At 31.8% G+C, this 18,803-nt stretch overlaps 1 protein-coding gene across 9 annotated transcripts in view; it reads right to left on the reverse strand.

Moving 5' to 3' along the window:
- The window catches only part of Dgkb (diacylglycerol kinase beta), a 769,121-nt gene that overhangs the window by 473,491 nt on the left and 276,827 nt on the right, over positions 1 to 18,803 (reverse strand). For all 9 annotated transcript variants that reach the window (XM_058585317.1, XM_058585316.1, XM_058585318.1 and 6 more), the window contains one exon: positions 11,611 to 11,709. In XM_058585317.1, coding sequence (XP_058441300.1) covers positions 11,611 to 11,709 — 99 coding nt within the window. The remainder of the gene's footprint in view (positions 1 to 11,610; positions 11,710 to 18,803) is intronic.

The raw sequence follows: 18,803 nt of genomic DNA on the forward strand, positions 1-18,803 counted from the left end.
ACAGCAAGGAGTGGTCATAGAGGACTCAGCACAAGTATTATTTTTCCATATAAAGGGGACACTGGTTGAAGTAAGGAACAAACACAGAAGTGACAGAGACATCACTGTATTATACAAAAAACTGATGTGTGGACCAACAGTTGCATAGAAATTAATTCCTCCTCAGGTTTCAAGTGAAAATTAAAAAGAGACAAACTATATTTAATACTAAAACAGAACAAAGTGTATACATAAATACTTAATGATCATCCATTTAAGCAGGAATCATTAAAACCACAGATTACCTTAGCAAGGTGAAATTTAAATGTGAAGGGAGTCTGGTTGTGATTACATTCAATATTTAAAAATTAGGATATGGGAATGAAATAAAGTATTTCCTTCGATTCCATTGCTATAAAATCTGGATATTTGCCTTTCCCAAATCCCAATCTTCCACCAAAGGGAAAAAGCAGAAACACTAACATAGAAGTTCACATGTTTGGAAGCTTTTATTCCATAGTTTGTGACAATTTAGTCTCACCATTGTTTAAATGTGATTAGCCAATTTTACACATACCGGCCAACACTGGATATTGTCATTTTAAAAATATTTTCCCAAATGGACAGAATAAAAGTAAATCTTGTTTTAATTTCCATTTGTTGATTACTTATGAGTTCCAAATTTTAAAATTATTTTTAATTATTTGCTATAATTTACAGAGACATTTTATGTTTATCTTTGCCTTGATTTGTCTAATCTTTAGCATTTTAAAAATTATTTTTGGCAGGGCATGGTGGTACATGCCTGTAATCCCAACAACTCAGGAGGATGAGGCAGGAAGACATCAAGTTTAAGGCCAGTCTCAGCAACTTATGGAGGCTCTAAGCAACTTAGTGAGACCCTGTCTCAAAGTAAAAAATAAAAAGGGTGGAATGTATCTCAGTGATTTAGACGCCCCTGGGTTCAAACCCTGGTATCAAAAAAAAATTTTTTTAAAAACCCTATTTTTGATTGCTCAAATCTATCAACATTTTATCTTTCATTAATTAGGAAATAAAATAAAAAGGTCTTGCCTGAGCAAAAATTATTTAATCCATGTTTGATTTATTTTGGAAGAAACATAATGTAGGACTTATTTTACTTTAGTTTCCACGTGATTCTACAGTAACCTCAAGAATATTGCTATGACAGTATATATGATACTTTTGTTTATCACATACTCCATTACTATATGTAGTTCAATACATCTTTGGTTTTCAACAAGTTCTTAATATCTTCTAGAGATACTACTATCTTATTTTAAATCACTATAACTAACAAACATATTAAGTTTTTTCTTAGATTAGGTCTTCTTATTCTTCTTTTTCTATTGTATAATATGTTTGTGCATATTTGTCCTTCCAGACAAACTTTAAAATTATTTTTTTCAAGCAAAAAACATTGCATAGAAATTTCATCATGGAGGAAATAAGTTAATTTGAATACATGCAGATTCTTTTTAGTTCAGTTTGATTTTCTTCATTATTCTTAGACTTCAGAAAATACTTAAATTTTGTTTCATTTATTTTGCTTAAGTTTAGCCTGCTCCCTCTCTATCCAGTTCCTATTCTCTTTTTCATTGCAGGAGATTTTCTTAATCCTCTCTCCTGAATTACTGATGTAGTATTCAACAATGATTTCATACTATTCTGATATGAATATATTTTACTTCTACTAAGGCATTATCTTTATTTCTCTACAACCTTTCTTAACTCTTTATCCATCTCTTTCAAATCAGTTTATTTTTGAGTAGATGTTTCCTTTAGTATTTGAATATTTAAAACAATTGTAACCAAAATTTTCTTTTGTTTGAAGCAAAAATTTGTCTTGTATGATATCCATCTAAATTTGACTTACTTACTTGTTTTTTATTTGCAGAATTATTACTATTTCACTTTAGCAACAGATAGATTTTTATACTAAAATGCACTTTGGCCACAGGCCATAAGTCTGAATTGACCATTATTATAAAAAGCCAAAGGAAACAGAATCCACTAACCTGTTTATTGCAATGTAGTTGTGATGCAGTCTAACACTAATACAATATCACACAGAAACAACCTCAGGTTTCAGTGACAACAATAAACAGTGTTTCCTTCAACTAAACACCCTTAAACCTTTATTATTATTATTATTATTATTATTATTATTACTTTGTGCTAATACTAATACAAAATTCAGGGGCAGTTTTGGGGGGATTTGTGATATGAATTTCTAACATATAACTTGATTTTGGCATAAATTTTCTACTATTTTTTTAGTGCATATTGTATTTCTAAGTGAGCAGCCTTGAATATTGTTGTCCATAATTCACAGACTACCTTAAGTCATTGGCTTTTCTAGAAATCCTGACAAACCTAACTTGGCACAAGTTTATTACTTTAAAAAATTTTATAACTTGCCTTGTGTATATATTTATGTTAGGCAGAAATCATTATAGAAACTTGAAAGAATATTTTTATAGCCCTATTAAAAATGGACCTTATTCATATTCATATAGATAGAAACAATTATAATTGGCCATAATAATGAACTTTTACTTTGAGAATAGACCTTGTTTATAAATGTGCATATTCTATATAAAATAGTCCATGTCAGCATAAAAATGGATTCCAGAGAACCAAATACATCCAATCCAACTAAGACACTGTAACATATGCATGGTTCACTCAGAAGCGTGGATGATGTAATCGTCATCTAGTGATGTTTGGCATTTCTCCTTCTCCTATGGTACAAACTTCAAAGTACATGTACATTCACAAAAGTGAATGTATACATATCTCACAAATATTACAGAATTCTAGGGTTTAATGTGTTCCTTACTGGAATTTGAATGTCAAAGTTTATTTCTATAGCTCTTAAAAATTAAATAAATAAAAAGAAGTCATAGCTTATGAATAATACCCTGAAATTGAGTCTGGGTTGGATTTTCAAAATATGGAAAAAATGAGATTACTTTTTTCCTATCATTACTATGATGACAATTATGAATTGATCTATAATGAATATTAATTAAATGAATATTAAGTAATGACACTGATGAAACATTTATTGAGAACTGACAATGTGCTTTATCCCACTTTTTTGACAAAAGAAAATTGCACAGGTGCAAACCTTGGGTAGATTACATAAAGAATTTCAAGAAAATAGATGAGTTCAGTAACTGTGGTGAAAGGTTAAAGAGGCAAATAGAAAAGAAGGGTGAAGCAGACAAAATGATATAAAATAAAAACTGAAGCTCAGTGCAGCAAGACACATCCCTAGTCAAGTATTCACACCTCCTCACCAGACAGACATTTCTGGAAGTTCTATAACTAGCCTAGAGAAAAAACTTACAGAGAATTCAAAATCTAAATTTCAGAATCATATGGAATTCAGATGTCTCCCTCCCTCTTTAATTGGCTGATGTTTAGCATTGGAGTTGTCATTATTAACTCTCACTGGCTAGCAGTAAGTGACAGCAAAAACAAAGATCCTGTAAACCTTGAGGTCTGAAGAAGAGACACACCAGACTTCACTCCCTAACAGACCTTCCGACATTCGGAGGAGGAATGACTTCATTTTAACACATGCTCTAAGGAAAGACTTCACATGCTCTATGCTATTTAAGATTTAATCACCATATTTACAATGTATAATTTAGAATTCTTAAAATTGTAGAAGAGCAAGTAAGATTAGAAGAGGAGAAGATGCTGTGACATATGGTTCCCTTAGGGTGTTACATGTAGAGATACGTTGATTGCTGCTTCAGGGATACAACTTGGTTACATGCAGAAGAAAGAGGTAGAATTGGAACTATTTGAATATAATATTAAAAATATTTTTATAATTTATATTGTTTGGAGTCTGTGAGCTAATTAGCTTCATTACTTATCTTGTTGGCATTTGTATAAACTCAACTCTTAAAAGTGAATAGGATACTATGAGACAGTAGTCCAGAAAGAACACACAACATTTGGTCCAAAAGGGGCAAATGTTTAATATATTCATTGTTTTACAACAACTTACTGACTATTGATACATACTACTCATTTGTACATTCTAATGATACAATTAAATTTTTAAAAGAACTAAAATAGTCACCCAATTAGTTTCAAAATTTTATTTATTTATGCTAAATGAATTTTCTGCTTTACAAAACATTACAATCTTTATGTCATTGATTTACAAATGGACTTATAGAACATAAAAAGTAAAAAAAATATATTAATTCTGACTCATGTATAGAAGTAAATGGCACAGTACGGGAAAAATGACTAGTCTCATATCTAATGTTTAAAATGTTCACTAATGTTTTACTTGTAATAAAATAAGGAATGGGAAGATGCTAGATACAATACTGTTTTAACTAAATTAGGGATATTCTCATTTAAAGAGATATATTTTGAAGTTATTAATAGTGATGTTCCATAGTAAATGTAAGTACATATACATTTAATAATATAAGTTCAAAATAGGATATTAAAATAGGATGCCACAGTGACATATCAAGTTTAATTACAAAAGAAGGAGACTGAACATCATTTTTATTATATGACTTACATATTAATACTGGTTTTACATAACTGTCACAGGTTTTTAGTTTTATCTTTTTTGATTCTATATCTTTTAAATATTTTTTTATTTATAAATGACACAATACCTTTATTTTATTTGTTATTTTGTAGTGGTGCTGGGGATTGAACCCAGTGCCTCACGCATGCTAGGCAAGCACTCTACAACTGAGCCACAACCCTGGCCCTTTATAGCATTTAAAAAAATATTTTTAGTATTTTTAAATAAATAAAATAAAGGACAATGGACCTTTATTTTATTGATTTATATGCAGTGCTAATAATCGAACCCAGTGCCTCACACATGCTAGGCAAGCACTCTATCACTGAGCCACAACCCCAACCCTCATTCTGTATCATTTTAACTTTATACATTGAGTACATAGTTATTTTATAAATGCTGTTAATTTATAATAAAAGTTAGCATCCACTTTTTAAAACTCCAATACTTACAACAGATGATACTGACTGAGCGTTAACTCCATATTGGGAATAGCTCTAAATCAATTCTCATGAATTAATACATTTCATAATTGGAAAAGAGAGGGACAAAATATTAATAAGTTGCCTCTTGTCATAAAACTAGTGAAAAAGCCAGAATTCAAAATGGGCAGTATACTGTTCAGTGATGTTCTAAGCAACTCTCCAACTGTAATGTATGAATAATCTGCATGCTACTTAACAAAAGTTTAAGCTTTTAAATTGCATTGATTATATATTTGGGGTGGGTGCATAAAGTGTTATATGTGATATTGCAATACAGATTTTCCTGATGAGAAATGACAGTGATATATACATACACATACATACACACATTCCAAATGCCTGTTTCTGTTAGGCCTCTTGCCCTTTTGAATTATGATTGATTTATATAAATTGTTTTTTATAATTCAAATGTGAGTCATCTGTCAGCATTCCAAAACTATTTAAAGGAAATGAGTTTCCCAGAGACCCAGAGTTCCTGTTAGAACTACAGTATCTAGTCGTCTCTGCTTTCTGGCTACCATTATTCCATGCTTCTGTCTTTTTTTCTCTTTCTTAGTCTTCCTTAGTCTTCCATCCCTGTCTAAAACCTTTAAGTGAGGTCTCAGAAACCACTGTCCCAAATAAAAAAAAAAAATATATCATTTTCTTCAGTTAAAAAAAAAGAAATCTTATAATTTGCCTATAGCACTCCTAAAAAAGAATGCCTACACTCTCACCCATTACTGATTCCAAGTTTTTAATGAAAATTTCTTGACTTGCCATCAAAGTTCTCATTCTTTGATCCCCAATCAGAATCTTCTATCACTTGAGGCTATTGAAATATACTAGTTACCCCCTCTATCTTTATTAATTACTATCATATAGTGACAATTTTTCAACAGTTTTCAGAGTGACTTTCCAAACCTAGCAAACACCCCGTCACATCAGAGGAGCCACCCAGATCCATGGCTGCATATTGGATCCTATAATAATCTGGAACTAATCTATTGCCAGATCAAATAAAATTCCAATATTATATTCTCTGCTACTTATTTTCCTGGTTCCCTCATTTTCTTACTATGCTGGTGTCCTATCACCATCTAATATGGATACTCTCATCTCCCAGTTTGTGCTTAAAATTTATTTTATATCACACTGATAAAAAAAATTTGTTTCTACAACACAAAGCCAATCATACAGCCTCATATTTACATTAAATGAATCCTAACTCTTTGACAAGACAGACCCCGCTTTCCACTGTCTTATTTCTTACCTTGTCTCTCTAGCCTTTAACAAAAATTCTTAAGAAATATTTTATAGTTCTATAATCACACCATGCATGCTGTCAGGACTTTTGTCAAAAGAAAGAAAGTAATGAATGAATGAGTAAAGAAGAGAAGAGTGAGAGAGTTTAAAATGTAAAGAACTGAGTGCTGCAGATCATGTTCACATGTAGGTATAAATTTAACTCTAAGCTTCCTAAGTATAGAAAATAAAATATAACAGTAATTATTCAGAAGGTTTCAAAAAACAACAAATCATAAAAACCAGAGTTGAGAATAATTTCTTCTAGGTGATAGAGGGCATTTCCAACATACCTTTTTTGTTGCTTAATGCCCATCAGTTTGAATAGAGAAAAGCAATTTTGTAGGCAAAATCTTGGTTAATTTGTTTTAAATATGAATATTTAAATAGTTAATAGATATAACAGTAAAATACTTGTTGTTTTTTATAGAAGTAACCTTTAATTCTTACTTAGCAAGGTATAAAAAATAATGTAAAATGTAGAGATTTAAGCTGATTTATCACATACAAGACTCAAAAGGCTTGAGAGAATAGGTATATTTGAAAAATTACAAGTAGTTCATTTATTCTTGATTTCCAGTGTTTGAGGTGGTTTGTGAAAGACTGAGTGGGTTGATCCAGCTAAAGAACCTTGTTTATCATGCTAGAGAGTTTGGAATTCAAATAATGAATCAGCAAAAATATTATGTGTGAAAGAGTCATCATATTTGCATTTTAGGAAGTAGACCCAGGAAGCAAATTGGGACTGTATAAAAAAGAGGTAGTTCATCAAGGATACTACTGGGATAATCCTGAGAAAAATCAGGTAGCATATGAGGCAGTTACATTTAGAATGAATAAAGAGATAAGATTAAGAACATTAGAATATGACAAACGATGATAATTTGATATTTAAGATAAAGAACAAAAGTGATCATTTAGTTTCTGGTTTGAGAAAACTGGGGTCTCCTAAGGAGAAAGGGTAGAAAAACAAATTTAGGAATGATAATAACACTTGGATTCCAAACCTGGATTGCCATTTACCAGCCATGTGACAATAGAGAACTCACTTATTCCCTTCTGAGTTTCTTCCTATGTAAATTGGAGACAATTACTATATTTACCTTATGGGGTCACTGTGAGGATTAAATGAATTCATATATCTCATTATCAGTAACTGCAATCTCCCAATTCATATCGAATTTTCTCTATTAAAGGGGCACCATTATCCTTGACTCCTTATCTTTGACTCTATTGCAATTTACAATGTATTGTTCCTAACATCTGTTACTGCATCTCACTCTCCATATCCTTATTTCCTTCATTCCCCAGCTTAAATTCAATAGTCAATCTTTATAATTGTTAGTGTACATATGTTTTCAACTTCTTGGTTTTATCCCTTCATGATGTTTTGAAAAACACAGTTTCACTATGACAGGGCTATGAGAAGTATAACAGAAAGTGATTATAGAAATATACTCATTTAAGCTTACTGATTTTATTCTAAATGAATGATTGTTAAATAGAGGTGGCTTATCTCTTCCCCTTGGAAATCATAATATATTTTTTGATCCATTTAATTTCTACCTTCTTGGGCCACTGCTGGATAATGTCTTCCCATTCCTCAGACTTAGTATCCAACTTTCTATTTCTCTAAGTAAATAGACAAGTTATATCTTTTATTCCATTATTGCCTTCTTATCATAGCAGTTAGACTGTTCTTTTTAAAACATAAGTCATGATTTTCCTTTATGGACAAAAACATTTAATGTCTTCTTAAAATCAGAGTAAAAACAAATATCTTACTATATATAGCTCAACTGTATTACCTAACATTAAAATCTTGTGATCTCTTTGATCTTCTCTTCTCCAATTTTCCCCCTACATACTCAGGTCCAGCCATGAATTTCATGTTGGCCTTCAGGTATGCCGGGCATCTCTTACCTCAGTGTATGTGTCCTGGCTGGCTCCTGTTTGTGAAGCTCCATACTAAGAGCCATATGGTGACTCCTCCAAATGCCTTAACTCTTTACTCCAACTATCTCTTTAGAGAACTCTTTCCTGACTGTCTCATAATTGCAACCCCAGAATTTCTTTACCTGCTTCAGTTATGTTCTTTACTTTGAAAATTAATCATTTTTATTGTATATATTCAAGGTATAAAATTTAAATACTGTTAAACTAAAAACATGGTTGACCATTGTTTTGGTTGACCTTTTGCACTGGGCCCTACAGATCAGACAAAATCAAAATGAAATTAGTAATGCTAACTGCCACACAATAAAACTGCAACCGTAAGGAAGTAAAGCAATCCCCAAACAGGCTCTTTTTCCTAAAAATAGGAGAATCTATCTACCCAACTCAGTATAATAAGAAAGTTCCTATTGCTTTAATATTTATTTTAAAAGTAACCTGATGTTGTTTTTCTATTGCTGTTCCCTTGTCCACACCTTACACAATCCACTGTTCCACTATTGCCCAGTCAGAGCTCTCATGCTATTTTATAGAATGGGGCTGATCTTGAATAAAGAATCACAAGTAAAAGACGATTAGATTTATAACTACATTTATTATAATTTTGCCTATATGCAGGTGTTTTTCTGTTTCTTTTGACTAAAAACATATGCATGTATGTAAAACATACACACAAAGTAAAATGATTACTACAGTTAAGCAAGTTAACATACAATTTCCTCACATAGTTAAGTTTTTCTGTATGGGTGATAAAATCACCTGAAATCTAATTGCTTAGTAAGTTTCCAGTATACAACACAGTATATTCACTCTGGTTTTCATTCTGCATGTTAGATCTCCAGAATTTTCCATCCCACTAAAGTTAAACTTATCATTCTTTGACCAGTTTCTTCCCTTCCTCCTTCCCTAACCCTTGGAAGCCACCACTTTACCCTCGATTTCTATGTATTTAAAAGAACCAGGTACTAAATAATTCACTTATTTGTATTATTTATTGTCTATTTCACCTCACAGGGGAATGTAAACCCTATAAAGCAAAGATCTGTTTTGCTTTTTACTGTTTTTTTCCCTACCAATAATAGTGTGTGGTCAATGTTAGACACTGAATAAATATTTATTGAATTACTTTGTTAATACTTTTAGCATAGTGCCTGGTATATATTCTTAGATGTTACATTTTTATTATAGTAAACTAAAGTTGCAGACATTAAATTTCCATGACTTTTTTTAAAATGAGAAATGTATTTTAGGTGTAAAATAGTTTATTTTGCAAAATAAGTTTCACTTTAGAAACAATTTGGATTTCTAAGATCAATATCACCTCTGAATACCTGTTTCTCTTCCTACCAAGGTTTGTTCCTTTCAATTACTTTCTTCATGCATTTTTACTTCTATGTTTATAGAATTAAGTAATTATTTTGCCAGTACTTAAATTTATTGTTCAATAAAACAATTTAAACAACAGCTAATAGCAGTGCATAACTTTTTTCAAGTTTTTTGTCATCATATATGTGATAAATAAATAAGAACTATAATCATTACATTAATTAATAATATCTTGGGCATGTACTTAAAACAATATGGCAACAGGAGGTTGCAGCTGTGTACATATGTGATTCAGAACAGAAGGCTGAGCTGAGTAGACATTAACATAAACACAGGGATGCACCAACATGGGCAGTTTGACATCATAAATCCAGAAAAGATACAGAATGAAAAGGAACTGGGCAAATGTGGTATCAAGGAAGTCAATTAAAGGTAAACATTTGTGAAGGATGCAATGGCTAACAGTTGTCAAGTACATCAGAGTAGAGAGCACCATAGATATGATTAAATAGAAAATGTTGTGATATAATTCATGATTAAAACCATAGAAAAATAAAATGATTGAAATTAAATCTTCAGAATCAAGTGTGTAAGAGTAGCAACAAAAAACTGTGCAATACTTTGGAAGACAAAAACATTCATATAACACATTTTCTACACCTTTCTCAAAGAAAGAAGGAATAGAATAATGAAAATAATACACCTCATATTTTAATTTATGTAACCAGAGCTGGCATAAGAATCTTCATTTAGTGGTTTCTTCCACAGGCAAGTGGATAGAAGAATGACGTTTCTTTTAGAGTTAAAAATATGAGATCAAGAATGCATCTAAACCAACAAAATTACTATACTTTAAAAAAGACTTTTAAAATGTAAAAATTCTAGAGGTCCTTTTTCTTTAAGATAAAACTTAAAAAGAATAAAACTTATATCAAGTGAACCTAAAATATATAGCATTTTATATAACTCTCATTATTTTTAATTAATCTCATTTACTTAAAGCTGTCTAATAAATCTTAGATAAAGAAAAGAAATTTAGAATTAGGTATTGCTATCCTCAGCAATATGGCATTATTTTATTTTCATCTATTTTTTTACTCTGATAAAATGAAAAGCTTTTAATAGTTTTGTTAAATAAAGGCATTTAAAATATAACAAGTATTTTACAGATAATTACAAAATGAATCATAAGTGGGTGCAAATTGAGTAATTTGATTAATTTCTACATTGACCTTTACAAAAGTATTTGTCTAACATTTCTTAGTTGTTATATTTTCATTATAGCAAACTGAAGTTCCAGCCATTAAATTTTCATCTTGTTTTTTAAAAAAAGTGTATTACGGATATAAAATAGTTTGTTTAGTAAAATAACTTTCATTTTAGAAACAATTTGGATTTTGAAAATGAATGTTGTCTTGGAATATCTTCTCTTCTTAGCAAGTATTGTTCTTTTTGGAGTTACCCTTCTCATGCATTTTTCATTTCTATATTTATTAAATTAAATAATTATTTTGCAGGTAGTTAAATTATTGTTCAATAAATTTAAAAAAAAAAAACATAGTTAATGGCAGCACCTAATTTTTTTCAAGGTTTGTGTCATCATTTTAAGTAGCCTCTGGTCTGAGAGACCTCAACATTGCAGATATATAACATGCATCCCCAGCAAAATTGCCCATAAGAATAACTTCATTATTCTGGGAAGCTAGATCTATAAAATATGTAAAATGTAGAAGTGTTCTGCCTATACAATTTCTGGTAAGTACAGTATGACTAAGTGATAAAACCTGAGTCAGCTTCAGTCAGAGCATACCTTACTACAAAGTGGATTGTGACATGAAGGAAAAAGGAAATACATTGAGTAAAGGTGTTCTGCTCTAAAGTAATGATATTCTGCCTTGACTAATAAAAATTAGCTCCAAAGCACTTAATGGTGCAATATACCAATTAGTCCTAGTATCCCCAGGTTACAGCAGAATGGTAAGGACTCACCAGGACCACTGGACAGATTGTTGTGGGTGGTAAAATATGGTCCTTCAAAGGTCCACAGTCACATTCAGGTTTTAGATGAGAAGCACATTTATTATGCAGCTAGAAAAATAGAAAGGAGGGTAATATCAAATTCTACATGACAACAGCAAACATAGGGCAGATTACATTTCAACTGAGGTACAGCAAATATATTAAAAATACATTAAAATAATTACCAAAGGAAATAAACAGGATCATAAAGAGATTTGCATTACACTTGCCCCCATATATCTACCTTAAATAAGCTGTTAAGAAACTTTCATGACACAGACTGTGTATTTTCTAATTCTCAGAATCTTTTATATTAAAAATATGTTTTAAGTTTTACACCAAAGAAGACTGATTTCTTTGAAAAACACAAGTTATAGTCTATTACATTCCTTTCTCTGCATATCTGTGAGCAAAATCTTGAAACCACTGTGTACGGTGGATGCTTTTTCTTTCTCTCTCTCTCTCTCTCTCTTTTTTTTTTTGACCCTCCTGTTTTCTCAAAGTCATTCCAAAGTGCACAGCTCAGTATGGGGCATAATTGATCCCATCATTAGTTTTAACTTTGTAATTCAATATGTAAATGTAACCAGAGATTCATCTCAGTAGGAGCAGGATATAAATAAAAGAAGATGATTATGATTATAAAAATTTATCTTTACATTGTATTTATAAGCTCAATATTATAGCATATACTCATATAATGTACTATTTATTTTACAATATCTATCAACCCAAAGTTATATTTTTGTCAACCTGATCGCAAGTTTAAATTAACGTGTTATAACACAGTGTATTCAATAGTAATGTTTTTTAAATCAAGATGGTATTTTTCATTGGAATCACACAGATTTGAGAAAATAATACTTGCTTAAAGGCAAGTAAGGATTTCTTCTTCCACCATTTTATATCAATTTAATATAAAATATTAATAATTTAGAAAATTTATACATTTTAATATGATAATATGTCTTATTTTTAAAAAGAGCTACAGCATTTTTCAGTTTTGAATTGAAGACCATCCATTTATGCTTTGGTTGTATTATCTTACCTTTGGAAGCAGTTAATTAGCAAATAAGGAAGGAGATAGATGAGTGCTAATTTATTGTTGGTGATGGAACTGTATTGAAGGGGTATTTTCATGGTCCAAGAATCTGGAATGTTTGTCCCACTAACTCCCTGACTCAGGGTTCAGGATGTACTAAACTTAGTGCATATTAGGCTCTAGTACATGGAATGTAAGTATCTTTACACATACATCCATAATTACCAGCTCTGCTTCACAGTGACATATAAACTTCTCTATACAAAAAGAGTTTAATTTTTATATTAGGATCTCCTAATCTTTGACAAGAGGTGTTAAAGGTAAGCCATTAAATACTTATACAAAATTGAACTAAATTAATTAAATAGTACAGGTACAGAGGTGCAAACCTGTAATCCCCATGCCTTGGGAGGTTGAGGCAGGAGGATCAAAAGTTCAAGACCAGCCTCACTAACTTAGTGAGGCAATAAGCAACTTTGTGAGAAACTATCTCAAAATAAAAAATAAAAAGGACTCAGAATGTGGCTCAGTGGTTCAGTTCCCCTGGGTTCAATCCTGATTACCAAAAAAAAAAAAAAAAAAAAATTCATATGGGAGGTAGAATAGTTTTTTTAAAAAGAACTAAATAAACTAGCACTCTGAATGGACAAATAAAAATCCATAATGTCCTCAAAAAGAAGAATAGTTTAAAATATATTATTAAAGCTGGGTGCAGTGATATACATTTATTATTCCAGATACTTGAGAAGCAGAGGTAAAAGAATCTTAAATATGTGAGCCACAGAAATTTAGTGAGATACTGTCTCAAAATAAAAATAAAGAGGGCTGAGGATATAGCTTTGTGGCAGAGTGCCCCAAGGTTTGATCTGCATTACTACTAGAACACAAACACAAACAAATACCTATGTATTTGTGGGATGAATGGGGTACCTCAATAGAGATATGTCAAAATCCTAAACTCTAGTAAATGTGAATATGAACATTTTTGTATACAGGGCCTGTGTAGCTGTATATAAATTAAGATATAGCCATATTAGTTTGGGCCCTAATCCAATGACTGTTATCCTTATAAGAAAAGTGAAATCTGAACAGAAAAATACAGGTACAGTGGGGAAATAGCCATGTGATAACAGAAGTCGAAATTTGAGTGATTCAGTTAAATGCCAAGGAATGCCAAGAATTTCTGGCAATTACCAGAATTTAGAAAGGGCCAAAGGATTCTTCCCTAAGACTTTCTTCTATTTTGTACTTTTAGCTTCCAGAACTGCAGGTGAATAAGTTTGCAGATTTTTAGAAAATTATTATTGTTGGTTCTTTTTATATATGATATTAGTATTTAATTTGACATAATTATGAAAGCATGTAATATAATTTGTTCTAATTCAGTTGCCAGTACTTCTTCCTCTCCTCTCCTCCCCCGCTGTACCCTTCCCTCTACTCCATAGGTTTTCCTGCTATTTGTTATAAGAACTGTAGGATACTAGTACATCAAGCATTATAAAATGTAAACTAAAACCAAAGGCAGACTATGTATCTTAAGGCTCTTCTGTAACATAGTTGTCACAGAGAGAGAGAGAAGAAAAAAAAAAAAAAAAAAAAAAAAAAAAAACTTCAGCACCTTGATCTTGCACAATCCTTTTAAAATGAAAAATACAGCCAGGCATGGTGACACAGGCCTATAATCCCAGCGCCTCCAGAGGCTGAGGCAGAAGGATTGCAAGTTGAAATCTAGCCTCAGCCACTTAGCAACTTTGTGAAACCCTGTCTCAAAAAAATAAAGAAGGTACCAAGTCTTTGAAATCATGTGTGTATATTATACTTAAGGCACATTTCAATTCAGATGCTAATTTTTTACCAGAGATACTTGATTTGCATTTAGAATTAATAAAATGTACAGTTAGAAAAGTAGGTTCATATAATCAAGTTATTTGAAACATACTTAAGAGTTTTCCAGTAATTTGATAACATTTCTGACATTAGTTTAAATAAAATAAAATGTATCATTGAAAAAAAAAATAAAGAAGGCTAGGGATGTGGCTCAGTGGTTAAGCACATCTGGAATCAATCCCTGGTACTAAAATAAGCAAAATAAAATGGAGAATGCAGATTCTAAGAAACTTCTACACATAGCAAAATCTAAAATGAAAATCCCCTTTGTATAGTTTGAGAAGGTATTGAATTTTTTATTCTTATCCACACTGTAAAGATATCCTGGTGAGGCGAAAGGGTAGGTACTTTGAGGCTCATGCAAGCCCTGTCAATAGATGCAGTCAAGAGGACTCTATTAACTAAGAATATTCAGGAGTACCTTATGCTTTTATATAGAGTGGAATGTGTCAGCTGGTGACTATATTTGGATGGCCCTCAACATCATGATATTAGAACATGATGCTGAGAGCATTAGGTTAGAACAAGTTTGTATACAGGTCTAATTTAAGTACCATATTGCTCAGATACATACTTGATGACAAAATATAAAATGTGGAAGCCAGTAAGAAAATGCATACGTCCTAGGATTATTCATCCAACTGAAAGGTGAACATGAATTTTGCTCAGAACATAAAACTGCTCTAAAAAATAAAGTCTGGGGCTAGGATTGTGGCTCAGTGGTAGAGCGCTCATCTAGCACATGCGAGGCCCTGGGTTCAATCCTCAGCACCACATAATAAATAAATAAATAAACAAACAAACAAATAAATAAAGGTATTGTGTCCAACTACAGCTAAAACATAAATATTTTTAAAAAATTAAAAATAAAGCCTATTAAAAGAAAGCAAATATCAACAAAATAGAAATTTGTAATTGAATTCAAAGAACAAAATATTTTTTTAGGTTACTGGTAATATTCTTTTTGGTCAAGTGCTTCTTAGGTGGAGTATTCATTTGTGGGAAGTCATTGATCTCTACCCTTAGAATAAGAACAATTTACTGTATATATGTCATTTTTCAATAAAAAAATTTAAAAGAAAAAAAATGGACATTGTCAAAGATAACAAGTTGCTTAAATTTGGGCCATGGTTTTTAATGTATTCTTCAAAAGTTCACATGTTGGAAACTAAACCCCAAATCCTTACATTGATGGTATTTGAAGGTCAGGCCTTCGGGAGGTTACTAGGGTTAGATAAGACATGAGGGTAGGTTCTCCATAATTAAATTATAGACCTTATAAGAAGTAGAAGAGAAACCCAAGCTTGAACACTTCCTCTGCCATATAATACCTTCTGCCATGTTATGACACAACAAGGCCTTCACCAGATGTGTCCCCTTGACCTTGAACATCTTAGCTTCCAAACTGTAAAAAATAATTGCCTTTTTAAAAAATAAATCATTCAATCTGTGGTGTTGTGTTATAGCAACATAAAACAGGCTAAGACAACTTGTTAGTATGTCATTTCATGAATAGAATATAAGAAAAAGACATAACTGAGTCCTTCTCAGTATTAATAAGAAAGTAAAGACTGATAAATTGCCTTAAAGGTAGCCCAGACCCCAAATCAGTAAAATCCAGGACACAAAGAGCCTCATCAAGAATGAAATAAACAAAGCATTGATGAATACTGCCTCTTGAATAAAATAATCAGTGAGGCACCAAAGACAAGAAATTATGTCCTGTTTTAAATTTTTTTAAAAAACATTATTCATGGTTATTTTTGTGCTCTTTTTTAGGTAAAATACAGAATTCTTAGATCATTATTTTTATATATAAGAAATTCCCCCCCTTTATTTATTTTTTTTAAGGAAATTTAGCCCCATTATCTAGAAAGTCATAAAATATGAGTCATATATTCCTGGAAGTAAAATAAACCCTTAGAAATAATTTCAGGGTTTATGACAGCTCCTACTAGCACCTAATTCAGAGCCAGATCTATGTGTATTAAAAAAATCTGTCTCAAAATTAGAAGAAAAATGAAGTGTGTATATGTGTATATGTGTTTATAGGGTAGAGTTGAGAAAACAGTGAATGTATTGGCCAGAGAAGAAGGTTGGTAGAATTGAAGAAGTCAAATTGAGAAAAAAATAGAATATAAATGGTCACAAAAAAGTAGCTGTCACAAAAAGAAGAGAAAAAATTACTCTTCTAAAAGAAAGACTCGGTGGTCTAATTTGAGGGAACATATTTATTAGTTGCTACAATCCATTAGCCCTAATATCTTGCATGTTCAGGGTACATGCTTAATACTGGTATTTGCTAAAGATAAAGCATATGGTTTTGGAAACTTTTAAATATTATAGTTAGGAGTTTCATATTGTAATTAAAAGAATACCATTATATAATACCACAAGTTAGTATCCCATACTTTAATAAGATAGACATTCTTTTGTTAAACCAAACAAAATGTATTAAAATCCCATCCTGATGAGTCCTGACTGACCAGGAATTGTTTATCTGGATGGTAAACAATTCATAACATATTATAAATAGAATGTCAAAGAAACCCTCTTCATGGGAGTGAACAGGTATTAGCAGTGGGTTCTTAATGATGGCAGGATGTGAGTGAGAGAGAGAAGAGATAACCACAGTGAATATTTTGCCTGGCCCAAAGGATCAAAAAAGAAAGCATGGAAGACAAGTTGCCTACACGGTGGAAGAGTTTTCCACTGTTGTTATTTAGTTTTTTCTTGCCTTTTGTTTTCTAAGTGGTTAGATTTTCAAAAGGATATAAAATATCATTCTAAGAGCTTTCCTAGATATCTACAAGTTGGCAAACCAGTATAATGCACCATCAAGACACCACAAATACTGACTGAAAAACAGTGTGAAAATGGATGTTTTTCTTTAAATATTTTAATGCATTTCAAATGTATTTTTAATACTTGCCTATTTGATGCAGATTTGACTGTCACAGGATGATATTTGAAAACAAAAGTTAAAATAGGGCATGCATTTGGAATTCAGTATTTATCAACAAGAAGAAAACTGTATAAACTGTATGAGTTATTCAAGTGAACCTAACAAGGCCTTCTTCTAAACTCAATGCTCCATCATGAATTTTATGTAATTAGGAAACAATATGTGACACTGACCTGTCCCTGAAACAAGAGTGTAGTCTAGAAGTGTAGACAGCATTAGTAAGCAGACATGATACTACTGAGAACAATTCAGTCTTTTTTTTTTTTTTGGGGGGGGGGTAGAGTAAAAAGTATTCAGAAAAAGGAAATATTAGTATCAAAGAAAATTCCAAGGAAGATATGGAAGTTAACTTGGTTCCTGAGATGTAGTAAGAATATAAAACAGGTGCATTCAAGGGAATTGGATGCGTGAAATAACAGGCACAGGGAAAACAGTCTTCCCAGGGGACTGCCAACCAGACATACACAGCTACAGCAGAGGGAGAGAATGGGGAAGGGAAATATACGGATATGTGCTTAGGTCTCAGTCTGAGTTTTGAGGAAGTGAAAACCAACTTGAGGTAGGGGGTGTTGAGGGCTGCATTTATCATCACAGGATTATTATAGGTTGCTAAAGAAGGCATATGATAACAAATTGGTATTTTGGGAAGAATCTTTCAGGAGGTCGTATGCAGGCTGCATTATAGGAAAAGTACCTTCTGTCAGGGAGGTAAGCCAGAAGATTCTGACTCTAATCTAGTCAAGAGGTGCTAAGAGCTTGCACTAGGGTTGTGAATGTAGAGACAAAAACTCAGCTCTGGAAGAGATATTTTAAGGAGGAAATGTCAGGACTTCGTGGTAGGTTGTACAAATGGATAAAGGAGAAAGGAGTAAAATAAATTGACTTGAAACTCTATCTTCAGACTAGAAGTGTGAGGACAAAATCACCTAATCTGTCTGATAGAAAGCTGTAATAGCAACTCATTGTGAATATAGATCAATCAAGTTGGCTTCAAATTAAGTGAAATTCAAGTCCACTTGATTTTGGATGCTTTTAGTATATGCAGGTGCTTTTGTGACTTAGACCAAATCATTAGAGATCCTTCCAGAAGTAAGAAAGAAAGGGCATGATCTCTCTTCTTGAGGCACTCTGGGGACCCCAGCATTGATTTTGGGAACCCATGTGGCGCTTTTCTTCTCACCAAGGTGTTACTTGCTGAAGAAGGTTCTTTTTTAAACATTTCCACACTTGTAGTGACAACTTTAATTCTTACGATAACATGTACTATGA

The sequence above is a fragment of the Marmota monax genome, unplaced genomic scaffold, assembly GCF_021218885.2.
Source record: "Marmota monax isolate L192 unplaced genomic scaffold, Marmota_monax_Labrador192_F-V1.1 WCK01_AAM20220418_F8-fsc00057, whole genome shotgun sequence".
Taxonomy (NCBI): domain Eukaryota; kingdom Metazoa; phylum Chordata; class Mammalia; order Rodentia; family Sciuridae; genus Marmota; species Marmota monax.